General features: G+C 38.5%; 1 protein-coding gene across 2 annotated transcripts in view; it reads left to right on the plus strand.

Moving 5' to 3' along the window:
* The window catches only part of LOC145988916 (uncharacterized), a 195,484-nt gene that overhangs the window by 130,844 nt on the left and 44,763 nt on the right, over positions 1 to 19,877 (plus strand). For both annotated transcript variants that reach the window (XM_083124213.1, XM_083124214.1), the window contains 3 exons: positions 4,097 to 4,297; positions 12,095 to 12,295; positions 17,805 to 18,005. In XM_083124213.1, the coding sequence (XP_082980339.1) occupies positions 4,097 to 4,297; positions 12,095 to 12,295; positions 17,805 to 18,005 (603 nt within the window). The remainder of the gene's footprint in view (positions 1 to 4,096; positions 4,298 to 12,094; positions 12,296 to 17,804; positions 18,006 to 19,877) is intronic.

A 19,877-nucleotide genomic window follows, 5' to 3' on the forward strand; every position in this document is an offset into this window, starting at 1 on the left:
ACTAAAAATAGTCCTGGGTTCAGAAGCTGCTACTGAAATTTCAAAAATTCCTCTCTGCTGACACAATCAGCCGCCGAGTTAGTGACATGTCCAGTGACATCGAAGACATTATGAAGGAGAAAATAAAGAGCAGTCGAAAGTTCTCACTTAAGATCGACGAGTCCACCGATATATTGAAATTAAAATTTTTCAAAGTGTCTTTGAATACATTTTGGTTGTCAATAAGCAGTGAATACCCACTATCTCCGAGATGGCAGTTAATGTGTTATTACCATTTTCAAGTACTTATTTGTGTGAACTGGTCTTCTCGATGTTGACTGCAATCAAAACATCAAAGAGAGAGAGACTCAAATCCATCGATGAAGAAATGAGGCTTGCTTTGTCAATGATTCTGCCACGAATCAGCCGTCTGTGTGCAGCTAAGCAGGCTCAAGTATCACATTGAAAGTATGAGTAGAGTTATTTACTTTAAAATTCGTGTTAGAAATGTGTATTTTCTACAGTGAATTAAAGTTAATAAATTTTTAATAAATGCATAAGTCTATTCATGTTTATAACAACAACAATGATAATAATAATAATTGATTACATAACGACGTAATATTTCATAATTATATTAAGGTTCATACTATGATTTTGAGGTGACAGACATTTTGGTGTGCCGTTAGTAAAAAAAGGTTGCGGAACACTGCCATGAAGCATGGGGAAAGGAGACGGCAAGCAGTCGGACTGGCAGGACGTCGAAGGCCCAGCTACTGTGCAGTGATGGTGATGCTCGGCGGTTGCCCTGTGTCTCCTATGATGCTCGCTGTCTTGCTTTCGTGGCCTCAGGGCTGTGACAGCTTGCAGTCTCTGGTGGTTTTTTGATGATTCTTAGCAACTGTCCCCTTTCGAAAACCACTTATGTTTTTATTTGCCTTTAGTGGCATGACACCAGACTGTTTACTTGTTTATATCAGCCGTCATGACCCGGCAGTGAATTTTAAATGTTGTGCATTTCCTATATTACTGTTGATCTTGCAGAGGAATGTTATTTGTTACAACTAACAGAGTTCCGTTGGATGGTTTGAAAATTATGTTTTACTCACATTCAATGCAACTGCAATTTCTCTATGAGACCTATTGCATCTGTACATACGAATTATTTGCATTTCACGGCCACGGGCACAGATTTTTTCCCCATTATCATGTAGCTTATGATTCAAACAGCCTGTTTATTATCAAGCGTAATGAAACAGGTTTGGACTTGCACAATGCTGCTACTCGAGATATGTCATTTTGCACCATCTAGTGACACACATTTCAACTAATGACTGATAAAATTTGTTCACTCCAGCACATTAGCTGAGGAAGATATTGTATGAAGACCTCTCAGTTTTCGCTGTATTTTTTTCATCTTGCGAATTTTAGAGAGAAAAAAAATATAAAACGCGAGAAATTATTTTTAGATTTTTTTTTGCGCCAAAACCTTCGTTCATGTTCTACAATACTGGAAAAAATTCAGTACTGTCAAAACGACGTTGGTTACGTGTATACACATTCATCTGTACTTCAAAATGCTGGATTTTCAGTTAAGAAATTTGATTTTCCACTTTCATATCTCAAGAACTACAAGACGTATACCAATATTTTTTCAGCAATATATGCCTCACACTATATTACTTCCATACAATTCCACTCCATATTTGTACCAAAAACTTTCGGTCAGGATTCATGTATATGAAAAAAGTTGGTGGTCTTAAACTCTTTTGGTAGGGACTGTAGTGTCTTCTCTCTCTCTCTCTCTCTCTCTCTCTCTCTCTCTCTCTCTCTCTCTCTCTTTTTACATACACCTTTTTTGTCATGTGTCGCCTTTTTTTATATCAAAGAAGACTGTTTTTTTTATATTTCTCTGAATGTTTTATGTACCACAGTAAGGGATAATTGCTGCAACTTTTACATTTCGAGTGATGCAATTCTCATTGTACACATCTTGTAGGAGAAGAGTTATCACTCCTTGAACGATTGACTTGGAACCTGTTTGTTTTATTCCTATCTTCATGATTGTACTCGGGAGGTAGATAAAACTTTACATTCTTAATCATCCTGTACATTGCATTAAATGTTAGATAAACTGTTACAGGACTCACTCTAATTATAATCCTCTGTAGAACTTACGTTGTGTTCTATATTGGTTTGCGATTGTCCTTACATGAACTTCATTACGTAGAAATTTTCAGTGAAAAGTGTAGGCTCGACCAGGACTCGAACCTGGGTCTCTGGCATACCGTGCCATTGCTCTAAACACTGAGCTGCTGAGCCAGCATGGGCTCGCTTGATTTTTTGCTATCGCTGTTTTACCTGTGTCGAGCTTGCATTTCCTCCCTACGCTGGGAGGAACCAGGCAATGTCGAAGTCTACTGTGTTTCAAAGGCAACAGATCCTGTTGCGGTAGCACTGGCAGAGACGATTCCACACAGGTAAACGAACGATAGCGAAAAATCAGGCAAGGCCAGGCTGGCTCAGTAGCTCAGTGGTTAGAGAATTGGCACGGTATGCCAGAGACCCAGGTTCGAGTCCTGGTCGAGCGTGCATTTTTCGCTGAAAATTTATACATAGTACATCTCCTGTGTGAGCCTAATCTACAATAATAAACTTCATTGTATCACCATTCATTCTCATCTACATGATCAGCCAAAAGTGGCAGAAGAGGAGTGTATTCCAAGAAATTCATGTGACATTGTACATGAATAAAATGTTTAATGTTTAGAGATAATATTTATGAATGGATATAGTACTTATTATTGCCAAACATTTATTTTGTTTATTTTAACCTTATATAAGCTAATTGGTTCTGGTGAGTGTTTATTGTAAATTCTTTGTCTTGGTCAGTTTGTAAATATGCTGTCTTCTTACAACATTGCAAGTATGTTGACTTTTGTTCAGCTCAGATTTGCAAGTTGTTGTTTACAAAGTCACTTCTTTTAACAAGGGTCACTAGTGGCAAGCCTGCCATGAATTCCTGCAATTTATGTCAGAGTAATAGATTACTCTGTTGGGTTGCATACATACAGGTTACATTTTCATCATGCATAGCACAGAATCTAAGTGCTTAGATGAAATGTCCATCAGCAAAAGTTACTTGTTAGTATGATATCTACCAACAGGCAACCATTGTTGAAGTTGTTTTTCAACACCCTGAATATAATTCAATAGTTTGGAAGAAGACTAAAATAATTTTATCTTTAAACAATCCAATACTATAAATGACCTAAGGCAATTATTTTATTGTCATGTGTGTCTTGGGTTGGCTGGCTGTTCCTGATTTATAAATATATATATTTTTTCGACATTTTCATTAAAACATAGTTTACAGTGAACTAAACATAACAAACCATAATTTGAATTTCAAAGGAAATGCAATTTTTCCCAACCTCGCATGAGCTGAAGGAACTGTAGACTGCATTACACTGTTTTGTAAGAGTTACCTCAGATAATGGTGCATTAATGACCATCTGTTGTGGGAAGGAGATGACTATTCTCAACTCTCACTTACTAGGTTCCTTGTTTTAGATATCACTTAATTTTAAACAGGAAGTATCATAAAGTTTACTCTATGTTAATTGGCAATATATTGTTAGTTTTGGATGTCTCAGTGGGAACGTTATTGAATTTTTATATTGGTGGAAGGTGATTGATCACCTGTTATGAATACTAAGAGTGGAACCCTTGTTCTTCACGGTTATGTTTAATGACTTGTTAGATTTTACATAGAAATGTAAGTGAAAAATACAGTTCATCATTATGTTAATTGATAAACTACTGTTAATTCTTTGATGACTCAAGATGATTACCTATTTTTAAATATCTAGTTCAGCTGATTTCTTTTATCAATGTCAAAGATGACTCCTTTTTTATATTTGTCTTAATGTTGTACATACTTTACTAATGGATAATTGCTTAAGTATCATATATCAAGTGATATGATCATATTTTTAGAAATCTTGTTTGTTTTATCCTTATTTTTATGATTGTACTTAAGAGGTAGAGAAATTGCATTACATTTTAGATAATCTGTTATATTCTTATTCATCCTGTAATATTTCTCTCTATACAGGAAATAAATGTAATATATGGCAAGCATCTCCTGCAGCTTAGCATTACTGAATATGAACGTATCATCAGAGAAAACACTCACCTGGATTACTTGAGTGAAATTCACAAAGAAACTTATATCAACCTCAAAATGAAGTTTCAGAAAGCAATGCGTGATACATGTGAGGGTGCTGCAGGTGATTATGTTAGCAAACTGGAAAAGGTAAGACAAAGCACTCACTTCAAGGTTTTTAATAATATTTCTATTGACTTTGTGTCAACATCAATAATGTTGTATGGCAAGTAAAAGTGGTTAACCTTCCCCTACCATTGCACCACATCAAACCACAGATCCAAAAGCCTTCTCCTCTGACATTAAAGTAGCACACAAACCCAATGCGAAAATAGCTAACAAACTAAACATACAAAAATGGTACTACCTCTCCCTCTTTGATAACCCAGGTGTATTTGATGCAGAGTGCGAGTGCAAAGCACATTTCATCAGCAGATCCATCAGCTCCATCAATGAAAGAATCCAACAACACATATCTGATCATAATAGCTCAACCCACTACTCGTCTTGCTAAGCACATCAAATACAATAGCCATAAAATCCAAGTGGTACATGTCAAGCACACAGCCCACACACTCGTAGACATCACATGCCATAATGCACTTCCACATGAGCTAAACATTGATAGCAGCCAAGCACACCACAGTTGGATTCCCGTACTACAACAGTTAATGCCAGGCAATAGCAGACGACATGGACACAGTCGGATGGTTGACAACAGTGTACCTAGGGGCAGCCAGGAAACTATGTACAATAGAAGCATGTGTAGCAGCAGTGCAACAAGTTTCAATGAGGATGGTGACAGTGGCCACTGAAATTAATAGAACAACAAATAAAACAGTTTCGCGGAATATGTGAGTGCTATTTTCTCGGCATTTATCTACTACCGTGTGTCTCATTTTCACATTATAAATCAATAGTGTAGAAGTTCAACTGCCCCCTCTTCACAGAGTATTTCATTGTTTTTGTGTTGATGGCATCATGGTATGGTAGTCTTCTGTCATCCAGAGTACTTCTTTATTTCAATATCATTGAATTGTAGTAACATAGCTTTCCACCATAAATGACACCTCTGAATTTTGATGACATAATTTAACCTTCCCCTACCATTGCACCACATCAAACCACATATCCAAAACCCTTCTCCTCTGACATTAAAATAGCACACAAACCCAATACCAAAATACTTAACAAACTAAACATAAAAAAATGTACTACCTCTCCCTCTTTGATAAGGTGTAATATGATTGACATTATAATATTATACTTTTTTCCATACATGTCACTTCATTATTTTCATGTCAATGAACTGCCATCAGTGACACTGCTTTGTTTTATCACTAATGACATTGTACTATGTTGACCTTCAGCACTGCAAGGCATTTCATTATTTAGACACTAGGTACGTGCACTGCAAGTGTTTGGAAGTAAGAAGTTGCAATGCAGTTACAAGTAGGCATTACTTTTGAAATAGTGGTAACCGTCTCTTTATAAGCAACTCTGACAGAGTAACTTTTTCTGAAAATGTTATGGAATACGGAAGTACTTGTACACTTACTTTTGTTTGCATTTTCCATTGAAAGGAATTGTTTCTCTGTTTCTTTTACCATATATTAAATCAAACAATCTTCTGATATTCATGGTGGTTGCGGTAAACGCGGTTTAAAATTACTTACGTGAAATTTAAAAGATTTCGTAATTCCGCGTTGCACAATTTAATGGTTCAATCCTATTAATTTCGAAGATCCACTGTCTTCATTCACAAAAGGGTACGGCGTTTGAAGCGGAGATGGTACCGCGTCAGTACATTGTTTGTTCCCGGGCGGCGGTGGTTGCGATTTTTCCCGTTCGGCAGCACTGGCGCGCGCATCTTGGTTTGCGTCGTCTGCTTCCTGTTGTCCGGTGGCGTTGCCAGTTGGGGGTTGGGGGGCTGGGCCGTGTTGCTCGGTAATGTGCCGTTCCTGTTCCCCGCGTGGCTGGAGGGGGGTCGAGTATGTGCATAGCATCTTTTCTTTTTCAGGTCGGGGATCTTTCTGAGGACAGGGTGCCAAGTTGGGTGTGCTTGTCCATTGTCCAGGTTTAGTGCTGGTTTCTGCTGGATGATAGCATGGGTTGCTTTGATGGTGTTTTCTATGACAGAGCCGGTTGGGTGAAGTATGGATATGGAGGAGATGGTGTGGTTAGTGGAGTGGAGGTGTTGGGAGAGGCCTGATTTAGGTGTGTCGTTTTTGGAATCTTTTACATGTTCGTTAATCCGTTCTTGGACGGTGCGGATGGTTCTGCCAATGTAGGTGTTGTGGCATTGGCATGTGGTCTTGTAGACACCGGGGGATGCAAGTTTGGGTAGGTAGTATCTCTTGAAGTTGGGTAGTGCCCTTCCGATTTGGGATATGGGTTTGTGTGCTACTCGGATGTTGAAGGGTTTGAGGGCCTTGGCAAATTTTCCAGATGTGGTGGGGTGGTATGGAAAGGCGATCCATTTGGGTTTAGGATTTTGGTTCGGGTTATCTCTGTTTCTTGGATGTCTGAATTGGGTTTCTGTTTTTGCGCACCACATGGATAGTTGGCGCTCGGTGTAACCGTTGTTTAGGCCTATTTCCGTTACGCACGCTATTTCATCTTGCAGGTCATCTTCTGTGCAGCTGTGTGTGAAGGCTCTTCTGTAAAAGTTCATCCATACTCCAGCTTTCTGTTTTGGTGGGTGGTTGGATTTTGCATGGATATACTGGGTGCCCGAACCTGGTTTCCTGTATACGGATGTGACGAACTTGTCTTGGAGTCGTCGGATGCTGAGGTCGAGAAAGTTGAGGCGGCCATTTTGTTCCCTTTCAACGGTGAAGTTTATGTTGGGATGTATGTTATTGAGGGCAGTTAGGAGAAGGGTTAGGTCCTCTTCCTGTTTGTAAATGACTATGGTGTCATCGGCATATCTTTTGTATCTTATATGAGCAAACTCTGGTTGGGTGAGAATTGACTTCTCGGCCACATGCAGCACTATGTTGGATAGGGGTGCAGAAAGGGGGTTGCCCATCGCTAGGCCCCCTGTCTGGTGGAAGAAACTGTCCTCGAACTGGAAATAGTTGTGGGTGAGGCAGGCTTGTAGAAGGTTGCAGATTTCATCAGTTACAAATGGAGGCGTGTTATTGCTGAGTAGCCAAGTTCTGGTGGAGTCAAGTGCAAGGCTGATCGGGATGGAGGAGTACATGTCCACTACGTCTATGCTGGCTAGTTTGCAGTTGTTGGCTTTGAAAAAAGAGGTGACAAATTCTTTTGCCTCGAGGCTGTTTTTTAGGCAGTAGGTGAGTTTGTCATTGTGGGCGGTCAGTTTCTGGAGGAGCCATTTGGTTAGGTGGACACTTGGTTGATTGAAGCCGGCCACTATGATTCTCAAGGGGGTTCCTGGTTTGTGAGTTTTTGGTATGCCATATGCACAGGGAAGGCTGGGGTGGGTGTTCCTTAGTTTCTTCTTTTCACTATCTTGAAGGAGGGCACAGTTATCTATGGCTCGGCGGATGGCTGTATTGTATCTGCTTGTGGGGTCACGTTTCAGCTTTTTGTACCCGTCAGAGTTTAGTTTAGCTTGCATTTTGTCACTGTATTGGCCTTTTCCCATTATGACGTATTGATTACCCTTGTCCGATTTTATGCACCAACATTTGTTGTCCTGTAGCCACTTTCGGAATTCCTGTGTTGTGTTCCTTAGTTTATTGTGCACTGTGGGTTTATGTTTGCTAGTAGGTTGGGCATGTTGGCGGAGGATGATGGAAGCACAGGTAAGGCGTACACACTCGGCATCTTGGTTAGTTTTCGTTGCAAACGCTGTTTTTTCGGCAGAGCAGATTAAATCTAGGGAGGGGGGGGGGAGTCATTTAGGAGGTTGAATTTGAGGCCGTGTTGGAGGAGGGAGTGGAATTCTGTCGGCACGGTGAGGTTGGTGAGGTTGATTATGGTGCTGGCGGGGGTGTTGGAGTTCACTGGTGTGGGGGTGAGGGCCGGAGGTTGGGCACCAAGGGTTTGCAGTTTCTGTGTTAGGATCGCTGTTTTCTTGTTTTGCGACGTTTTTAGCATGAAGTCGATGTTTTGCTGGGCTTTTTTCCAGTCGTCGGGGTTGATTCTCGGTTGTATGTAATCACGGAGGGAAGCACATGTTTTTTGAAGTGATGCTATTTCACGATATTTATCACTGATCACTGCACTCATTGCCCGTTTTTCAGCATTGAACACGACCTTCTTAACACTATAGCTGGTGGCGGGTGTTTTCCATTTGAGGAATTTCGGGGTCACTTCACTGTTCCTGCATGCCTTGAGGAATGCAATATCCGCTTGTCGGGTTTGTATTTTCCTGATGTTACGCTCGTATTCCCGCATTTCCTTCCGTATGAAAGGTGTAGAATTCATGGTGGTTGCAGTAAACGCGGTTTAAAATTACTTACGTGAAATTTAAAAGATTTCGTAATTCCACGTTGCACAACACGTCATAATGGGAAAAGGCCAATACAGTGACAAAATGCAAGCTAAACTAAACTCTGACGGGTACAAAAAGCTGAAACGTGACCCCACAAGCAGATACAATACAGCCATCCGCCGAGCCATAGATAACTGTGCCCTCCTTCAAGATAGTGAAAAGAAGAAACTAAGGAACACCCACCCCAGCCTTCCCTGTGCATATGGCATACCAAAAACTCAAACCAGGAACCCCCTTGAGAATCATAGTGGCCGGCTTCAATCAACCAAGTGTCCACCTAACCAAATGGCTCCTCCAGAAACTGACCGCCCACAATGACAAACTCACCTACTGCCTAAAAAACAGCCTCGAGGCAAAAGAATTTGTCACCTCTTTTGTCAAAGCCAACAACTGCAAACTAGCCAGCATAGACGTAGTGGACATGTACTCCTCCATCCCGATCAGCCTTGCACTTGACTCCACCAGAACTTGGCTACTCAGCAATAACACGCCTCCATTTGTAACTGATGAAATCTGCAACCTTCTACAAGCCTGCCTCACCCACAACTATTTCCAGTTCGAGGACAGTTTCTTCCACCAGACAGGGGGCCTAGCGATGGGCAACCCCCTTTCTGCACCCCTATCCAACATAGTGCTGCATGTGGCCGAGAAGTCAATTCTCACCCAACCAGAGTTTGCTCATATAAGATACAAAAGATATGCCGATGACACCATAGTCATTTACAAACAGGAAGAGGACCTAACCCTTCTCCTAACTGCCCTCAATAACATACATCCCAACATAAACTTCACCGTTGAAAGGGAACAAAATGGCCGCCTCAACTTTCTCGACCTCAGCATCCGACGACTCCAAGACAAGTTCGTCACATCCGTATACAGGAAACCAGGTTCGGGCACCCAGTATATCCATGCAAAATCCAACCACCCACCAAAACAGAAAGCTGGAGTATGGATGAACTTTTACAGAAGAGCCTTCACACACAGCTGCACAGAAGATGACCTGCAAGATGAAATAGCGTGCGTAACGGAAATAGGCCTAAACAACGGTTACACCGAGCGCCAACTATCCATGTGGTGCGCAAAAACAGAAACCCAATTCAGACATCCAAGAAACAGAGATAACCCGAACCAAAATCCTAAACCCAAATGGATCGCCTTTCCATACCACCCCACCACATCTGGAAAATTTGCCAAGGCCCTCAAACCCTTCAACATCCGAGTAGCACACAAACCCATATCCCAAATCGGAAGGGCACTACCCAACTTCAAGAGATACTACCTACCCAAACTTGCATCCCCCGGTGTCTACAAGACCACATGCCTAGGCCACAACACCTACATTGGCAGAACCATCCGCACCGTCCAAGAACGGATTAACGAACATGTAAAAGATTCCAAAAACGACACACCTAAATCAGGCCTCTCCCAACACCTCCACTCCACTAACCACACCATCTCCTCCATATCCATACTTCACCCAACCGGCTCTGTCACAGAAAACACCATCAAAGAAACCCATGCTATCATCCAGCAGAAACCAGCACTAAACCTGGACAATGGACAAGCACACCCAACTTGGCACCCTGTCCTCAGAAAGATCCCCGACCTGTAAAAGAAAAGATGCTATGCACATACTCGACCCCCCTCCAGCCACGTGGGGAACAGGAACGGCACATTACCGAGCAACACGGCCCAACCCCCCAACCCCCAACTGGCAACGCCACCCGACAACAGGAAGCAGACGACGCAAACCAAGATGCGTGAGCCAGTGCTGCCGAACGGGAAAAATCGCAACCATCGTGGCCCGGGAACAAACAATGTACTGACGCGGTACCATCTCCGCTTCAAACGCCGTACCCTTTTGTGAATGAAGACAGTGGATCTTCGAAATTAATAGGATTGAACCATTAAATTGTGCAACGCGGAATTACGAAATCTTTTAAATTTCACGTAAGTAATCTTCTGATAGAATGGTTACACATTACACTTTCAGGTGTTTAGACATGACAGCAAATTCTGAAGCTTCCACTGTATTTAGTACAATTTAGCACTGAAAGAAACTGATTACTTTTTTGAGTTTCTGGTGTGTAATAGGTGACTTGACTCTTCCTAAAGCCACCCAAATGCCTGGCAACAGGACTCACTCTCATTATACTCCTCAGTGAGACTTACGTTGCACCGCATATGTGTTTGTGATTGCCCTTACATCAACTCCATTGTATCACCATTCATTCTCATTTTCATGATCAGCCAAAAGTGGCAGAAAGGCGATGTATTCCTAGGAATTCATGTGGCAAAGAGGCTTGTTTCCACTCTTTCAGTATACCTTTTCTGTCTTTTCAATACGTCTTAACTCTACCTGCATGCTTCCTGATAATTTTTATATCTTGTTTGATATCTGAAGTGGACAAGTCTGAGAGCAAAGTGATGTTGAGAGCTACTTTTTTCATCACATATAGCACAAAATCTAAGTGCTTAGATGAAATGTTCATCAGCAAAAGTTACTTGTTCGTATGATATCTACCAACATGCAGCCATTGTTGAAGTTGTTTTTCAACACCCTGAATATAATTCAATAATTTTGGAAGAAGACAAAAATAATTTTATCTTTAAACAATCCAATACTATAAAAGACCTAAGGCAATTATTTTATTGTCATGTGTGCCTTGGGTTGGCTGGCTGTTCCTGATTTATAAATATATATTTTTTTTCGACATTTTCATTAAAACATAGTTTACAGTGAACTAAACATAACAAACCATAATTTGAATTTCAAAGAAAATGCAATTTTTCCCAACCTCGCATGAGCTGAAGGAACTGTAGACTGCATTACACTGTTTTGTAAGAGTTACCTCAGATAATGGTGCATTAATGACCATCTGTTGTGGGAAGGAGATGACTATTCTCAACTCTCACTTACTAGGTTCCTTGTTTTAGATATCACTTAATTTTAAACAGGAAAGTGTCATAAAGTTTACTCTATGTTAATTGGCAATATATTGTTAGTTTTGGATGTCTCAGTGGGAACGTTATTGAATTTTTATATTGGTGGAAGGTGATTGATCACCTGTTATGAATACTAAGAGTGGAACCCTTGTTCTTCACGGTTATGTTTAATGACTTGTTAGATTTTACATAGAAATGTAAGTGAAAAATACAGTTCATCATTATGTTAATTGATAAACTACTGTTAATTCTTTGATGACTCAAGATGATTACCTATTTTTAAATATCTAGTTCAGCTGATTTCTTTTATCAATGTCAAAGATGACTCCTTTTTTATATTTGTCTTAATGTTGTACATACTTTACTAATGGATAATTGCTTAAGTATCATATATCAAGTGATATGATCATATTTTTAGAAATCTTGTTTGTTTTATCCTTATTTTTATGATTGTACTTAAGAGGTAGAGAAATTGCATTACATTTTAGATAATCTGTTACATTCTTATTCATCCTGTAATATTTCTCTCTATACAGGAAATAAATGTAATATATGGCAAGCATCTCCTGCAGCTTAGCATTACTGAATATGAACGTATCATCAGAGAAAACACTCACCTGGATTACTTGAGTGAAATTCACAAAGAAACTTATATCAACCTCAAAATGAAGTTTCAGAAAGCAATGCGTGATACATGTGAGGGTGCTGCAGGTGATTATGTTAGCAAACTGGAAAAGGTAAGACAAAGCACTCACTTCAAGGTTTTTAATAATATTTCTATTGACTTTGTGTCAAAAAAAATGTCAAAATGCCAAATCTATGCAAAATTTATGCAAATTTGGCATATAGCTATATGGAGGGGAAGGGAGAAAACGCCCAAAAATTATTTCAAAAAATTGTCACTTCACCCAAAAAATGTCCTTGCACTTGGGCACAAAATGACACCTACGCACAACATTCACGGACGAAAAGCTAGAACGTAGTGAAATGAGCGCCAATTCTTGCAGCTGCTTGAAATTCTATTTTTAGACAATGCTGGGTAACCCCTGTTGCCACTTGTGGACACTTGTGCTAAAAAGAACAAAGGTTTCCTTCAGCATGCTTCGAAATTCCATTCTCACAACGCAGATTCAACAACCAGTCTTCCCCCTCCCCCACCCCCTGATTGCGCCCTCACGGAAAACTTTCATTTTGACATCCGATACTGATAAACAAGCTTCCTTCAAATGCACTTAGCAGGAGGGAGTGAAAAGCATTGCTTTAGAACAACATAGCCGGTCTTCCTTTGTCGGCAAAAATTTGATGTTGAAAAGAGCCGCAAAAGAGAAGTACCTTTTCCCGCCTTTTCCCCTCCATTTTCATGAAGACAAAAAAAAAATGCAAAAAACCATTTCTGTTAAATACATGTGTTATACCTGCCGGAAAATTAGTTTGGTATTGAGAGCTGAAGGAACACGCGTCACCGTGTTGCCATATCATGCGGTACGGTACGCAGTGCAGCCTTCTGTCGAGGAAAACATGTTATAAAAAAGAACAACAATTATGAAATGTGTTATTGTTTTTTGAGGAAAACGGAATAACAATAATGACAACAATGATGAATGTGTTATTGTTTTCTTTCTTCATTTCCATCTCCCTTACAACATGAACAAATTAACGAAACGAGAATTGTTTACAGGTTACCTTTACAATTCATTCTGAAAATATAGAATATATACACTTTCAATAATCATTTCTTTCCGAAGTCGCCGTTAAAGTCTGCCCATCTTTCAATTATACCACAACTGAATTGCACAAAGTCCAGTTGGTGAGGCGTCTGACTTTTACGTGGGAGACCCGCTTTGGTTTGGGGAACTCTTTCAAATATCCTTAGCAGGCCTCCCCGATGGGGTAGTGGTAACGTCGTCGCCTTGTAATCAAGGGGTTCGATACCCGGTGGAGGCACATGACACAGTGGTTCGGATCCCACTTTAAACTGTAGGTCCAGTCCTGATTAGCCTTCCCGTGCATAAAGTGAACTTAAAACAACAAATGAATGAATCAAACAATCAAATATCCCTAGCGGCTCCGGAGTCGACTCAGCCCAAATGAGTACCTGGGGCAAACCTGGGGTAAAGGCGGTTGGTGAACCACATCACCGCATCACCTCCATAATATGGTCGAGGTCGAGAATGTGTGGAGCCCTACCTCCACATCCCCATGTGCCTCCATACTTTATTTTGCGTCCATTTATTTGTTTTTGTATGAGAATCCCAGAGATTTTATGACTGTCCTTAAAGATGTTTTCCCACCTTGAAAAAATGCAGAATCTTTCAACAAAACGCACAGTTTCCCTACAGTGGGATGAACTTTCCTCCTATAATAAGAGTAAATATGGCGACGAATAGTGTCTCGCTGAAAGGTATCTAAATTTGTTACGCGTTAACTGATATTCCTCTTCTTTCCTGGGGTTTCCAGTTTTGAAGCCTCGCATTGATTTATTTCTACCACATTATATTATTCTTTCCCCATGGTAACAATAGTGTTCTTTGACACGCCGACAGCAGCAGCAGTCCTGTCCAGAACTTTATTTACAGAAATGATTGGACCCCCATTGTTTCTCTCTTGCTCAAAATATTTGCGCACAGAACAAATGTTTTCCCACGTTTGGCCTTTGAGAGGAATTCCTCGAGTATTGCCTCCTGTGCTTGACATTCTTCACACAAGCACACAACACACTCAAGCAGAAAATTATGTACACAAAAAACACACTAAAACAACACGCTATATACAACAAAGAATACTCTAAATTCAGTAAACACTAAACAAACGGACTGGTTAAAATATCACAGCAACGCAACAAACAACACGTCCTGTCCCAACAACATGAAAACTGATCGCAAGAACAATCGCCCGATAAGCGGCAACACCGTGATAAACATTTTCTGTTGCTAGGTAACCAGAGCTTGGGTGAAGCACTGGGACGATTTTGATTGGCTCGCATGCCAGCAACCCACCCTGCCGCAGTAAAGTAGACCCGCTTTCTCCACATGCTTCCTAACATCAATACCAAACTAATTTTGCGGCAGGTATAGGAACAATATAAAAAAATAAAATCGAAATTCTAGCCAAAAATAGAAAAGTTATAACGTAAAAACTACGACCTTGACACAGCATCTCGATCGAGACGCTTGGGACAGTGAAGGTTACATTTGGGTATCTCGTTCGAGACGCTTGGGCGGCAAAAGATTAATGGTCAAAAATATGTAATATCATACATGAGTAGAACTCTTAAGGATTATGAGTCACGCTATACAATTAGTGAATTAGAATGCCTTAGTATTATTTTTTGTATTGATAAATGCAAGGAATATCTCCTAGGTAACAGATTTACTATTGTATGTGATCATCGTTGCCTAATCTGGCTTCGACATGCAAAAAGTTGGAATTCACATCTTTTGCGATGGTCTTTACAACTCCAAAATTATGACTTTTAAGTGGAGTACTGCTGATTTTCTTTCTAGAAATTTTCCAGATCAAAGTACTCAATACTTGCATGTAAATGTAGTAGATTTATTAAGGAATGATGTTATTAATATACCAAAAAAAGTTGTTATGGATGAACAAAAGAAAGATTTGATTTTTAAACCAATCATTGATTATTTATCTGAAAACATAACTATAGGTACTTTAGAGCCTATATCAAGAAACTGGAAAAAGTATTTTAAGTTACAAGATGGAATTTTGTTGTATCGTGATTTTCATTTCATTAATCATTATAAGTTGTGTGTACCTATATCTTAAGTTCCAATACTTTTAAGGTCATAATATGACAACATGGGTCATTTTGGAGCAGACAAAATGCTCAGAAGAATGAATAAAATATTTTATTGGTCTGCAATGAGAAAAGATGTGCAGAAATATGTTAAGAATTGTGAGGTATGTCAAAGAACCAAAGCTGACAGACATCCATCTAAAAATGTATTTTCATTTCATGATTCTTCTTCTAATGGTGTTATTTTATTTTTTGACGTGCAAGGGCCACTTGTCAGAAGCAAGTGTGGCAAGAAATATTTGTTGACAATTCAAGATTTAAAAACAAGATATCTTTTTGTTTATCCTATTCGTTATTGTAATACACATAGTATTTTAAGATGTTTGAAAGAAGGATACATCAGACATATGGGTATTCCAGATGGTATTGTTTCTGATAATGCTACAACATTCCATTCAAAGAAATATGTGGATACATTAAGTTCTCTAGGTATTGAAGTAATGTTTACTCCAAATTATCATGCAAGTTCTAATTTAGTAGAAAGGGTACATGCAGAATTGAATAGAATGATGTGTATATGTTGTTCAGAAAGTCAAGAAGACTGGCCAAAATATATAGATATTATTGTTCATTTTATCAACCATAGTATCCATTCCAATTTAGGATATGCACCAGTGGAATTAATGTTCAGTCGTAAGTTAGATGCCAGTGTAATAAATTGTTTAATATTTCCCAGACAGAAGAAAAGAATTGGTTGGGATGATAAACTTTTTTCAGCCACTATGCAGGATATAAATATGAGAAAAATGAGAAACTTGAGACATAATGTAACACAACAGAAAAAAGATGAGATCAAAATTCATGATTTGGTGTTTCTCAAAACACATTATCTCAGTAGTCTTGTTGACAAGAGAATTCGAAAATATTGTAATGTATATTAAGGTCCCTATTATGTTTTTAAGGAACTCAGAATAGGTGTATTTAGTTTAATTGAATTAAGTAAAGGAAAAGTAACAGAAAACCATCATGTAGAAAACTTGAAAAAATGGAATTGTAGTGTAGAAAAAAGGAAATTTTATTTGGATGAATTTATGTACAAATATCCTGAAGTGTGGAACCGGATAAAAATTTAAGTTGATTTTTGTTTATTCAAATATTTATTTTGAACTTTGGACTAAACTTGTTATATTTTCTTGTATATTTTGTTTTTCTATGTCAAAAATTATTCCCTCCAGGGAGGGGGAGATATGACCATAAGGTGTGTAGTGCTTGTAAATTCCGCCATTGTGTGAGGGCAGCACTGCCAAGTGGCAACAGCTGACAGGCAGGGTCGAGTGATTCACGTCAGATACTTGCTGTACAGACTGTGAGCGATGCACGATGTTTGTGTGCAATCCGTGTTTCGAAGTGGGCTGGCTGTTAGTACTCCGTAAAGCTGTAGTATTTGTGTACTATGTTTGCTTCTTATTTCATTTTGTAAAATAAATCTGTTGTTCAGCATATGGGCTTTCTGTGCAGTGTGGTGATAGTAGCAAATTCCAATCTTCGCTTCCGGTGACGTGCTAACAACCTGTGACCTGTAGCCGGCCTCCGAGATGATAAACCACTTTCATTCAGTCTTCTACGAACTGTTCATGAAGAAACCACAGCTCTATGAACATTTCTCAAATGCTGTGCTGCAATATTTGAAGTCATGCGATGGTCTCTTAAGACTATGATATGCATTAAATGATATTCCCATGCTGTTGTGCATCGTTTCCAACCAGAACCCGGTCTTCTACCATAGGAACCATTTTCATCATACTGTCTGAGAGCTTCATGGATAGGACTTCGTGCTATGTTTAGCACCCTAGCAATATAGCGCACACTAAGACCATCATCACAAAGAGCTACTGCTTTTACTACCTCTTCACGTCTCATTTCAAGCTAGCAAACTTACAATACACTTGCAAGTAAAACACCAGCAATGACAATATCAATTATTTCTGTTACTATGGCTACTATGAACCAAAATTGATGCCTCTCTAGACATTCAACAAAATAACATCAACAGGAATTGAAAATCAATAAATTAAAACAAAATTGCATGAAATTGATTTTAAGCCTACTAGGTGTTCCAAATAAGTAAATACGAGTAAATAAATAAATAAATAATAAATGGAAAAAGTATGGAAAATATTTGATAATGAATGTTCAATTGTTCAATACTTAACTGAGAGCGTAATTCATAAGTAATTGCAATTCAGATTTCAAAAATTAAGGTGTCCAGTTTTTTTGTCCACAATATATATACATATATCTTAATGTTGTACATACGTCAGTAATGGATAATTGCTTAAATATTAGATGTCAAGTGATATGATCCAATTTTTAAAAATATTGTTTGTTTTATCCTTATTTTCATGATTGTACTTAAAAGGTAGAGAAATTGCATTAAACTTTAGATAAACTGTTACTTTATTATTCATCGTAAAATATTTATCTCTTTTCAGGAAATAAATGTGATATACTGCAAGCATTTCCTGCATCTTACCATTAAGAAATATGAAGGTACCATAAGAACATGCTCTAACCTGGATGACTTGAGAGATTTACATTTAGAGACTCAAAACTACCTCAAAGACAAGCTTCTGGAAGCAGTGCCTGACAAATCTGAAGGTGCTGCAGATATGTATGTTAGCAAACTGGAAAAGGTAAGACAAAATGACGTAGCGTTGAAACAACGAGTCAAACAACTAACTAACTAACTAACTAACTCCCTAGCCTTCTTAAACCCGAAGGTTCATGGCTGCAGCAACACAGGCCTTCCATCTTTCCCTATCTTGAACAAGTTCTATATACTCTTTTCCATCCCTACCGATTTCCCTTAGGTCCATCTCAACGTTGTCCCTCCATCTTCGTCTTGGCCTTCCTACAGGTCTCTTACCGTCAGGTTTCCCAACAAGAATCCTGTAAATTCTTCTTTCTTCTCCCAGTCGTGCCACATGGCCTGCCCACCTAAGTCTTCTTGATTTAATTATTCTAGTAATATTTAGACATGAATACAAATTATGTGCTTTAAATTATGTAACCTTCTCCACTCACCTGTCTCCTCATTCCTTTTAGGTCCAAAGATTTTCCTAAGGATTTTATTTTCAAATACTCTCAATTTATGTTCCTCTTTCAATGTAAGGGACCAAGTGTCACACCCATATAAATAATACTACAGGCAAAATTACTGTTTTGTATATTTTAACTTTTAGTTTCTTAGATATTAAACGAGAAGACAAAAGTTTACGAAGAGAGAAGTAACATGCATTTCCTGAATTAAGACTACTTTTTATTTCCTCTTTAATATAATTCTCATTTGTTAATATTACTCCTAAGTATTTGAATTTGGAAACTGGTTCAAACGAGTTGTTATCAATAATTAGATTTTGATTATTACCTAACACTTGGTTTCGGCTTGTAAGCATATATTTAGTTTCCTCTTTGTTAACTTCCAAACCTATCTCTTTAGCAGTTTTGAAAAATATTTTAGCATTATTCTTAATTGTATTCACATCATCCCCCAGTAAGTCTACATCATCTGCATATGCTAACAAACAACTGAGTCACACCATTTAATTTTAGTCCTTCTTTAGTTTCTTTTACCTTCCTAACAGCATATTCTAAGGCAACATTAAAGAGCAATGGAGATAATGCATCTCCTTGTTTTACCCATCATGAATTGTAAATTTGTCAGACATATTAATACCCACACGAATTTTACTTTCTGTTTCACTGGTGCATACTTTTATCATACTAACAAGCTTCTTAGGTATTCCAAACTCTACTAATGTATTATATAATTTATCTCTTTTGACCGAATCATATGCTTTTTTGAAATCAATGAATAGCTGATGGACATTTTGATTATATTCCCACTTTTTTTCAAGTGTCTGTCTGATGTGAAAAATTTGATCTGTAGTTGATCTGTTACGTTTAAATCCACATTGATAATCACCTATAATTTCATTAGCATATGGGGTTAGTCTTGTTAAAAGAATGTTAGATAATATTTTATATGTTGTTGAGAGTAGAGAAATTCCACGGTAATTATTGCAGTTCATTTTATCACCTTTTTTAAACACAGGAACAATTATGGATTCTTTCCACTGTTGAGGGATTTCTTCTTTATTCCATATTAAACAAATTAATTTATGAATTTGACATATTAATGAATTTCCACCATATTTAATTAACTCAGCTGGTATTAAATCAATGCCAGGTGCTTTGTTATTCATTAGCCTTTTAATAGCATCTTTAACTTCAGTCAAGTTAGGTTCTGGAACTAAAGGTTCTGCTGTGTGGACTTCATTTACGAGTCAAACAGAAAAAAATATTTTTTGTCTTCATAATCTCTATGCACTGTGAGAGTTTGAACGGTATAACTTTGTATATGTTGTTTATTGTATATTTTTTCGAAATTTGAGACGAGAACGAGAACAGCCCTTCGAAACCAAGGCAAGAAGGAGGTACATAAGACATTTACAAATGAACATGAGGCAGACATTTACAACTCTCAATGAAAACAAGACCAAAAC

This window comes from Lepisma saccharinum, chromosome 6 (assembly GCF_977018435.1).
Source record: "Lepisma saccharinum chromosome 6, izLepSacc3.1, whole genome shotgun sequence".
Taxonomy (NCBI): domain Eukaryota; kingdom Metazoa; phylum Arthropoda; class Insecta; order Zygentoma; family Lepismatidae; genus Lepisma; species Lepisma saccharinum.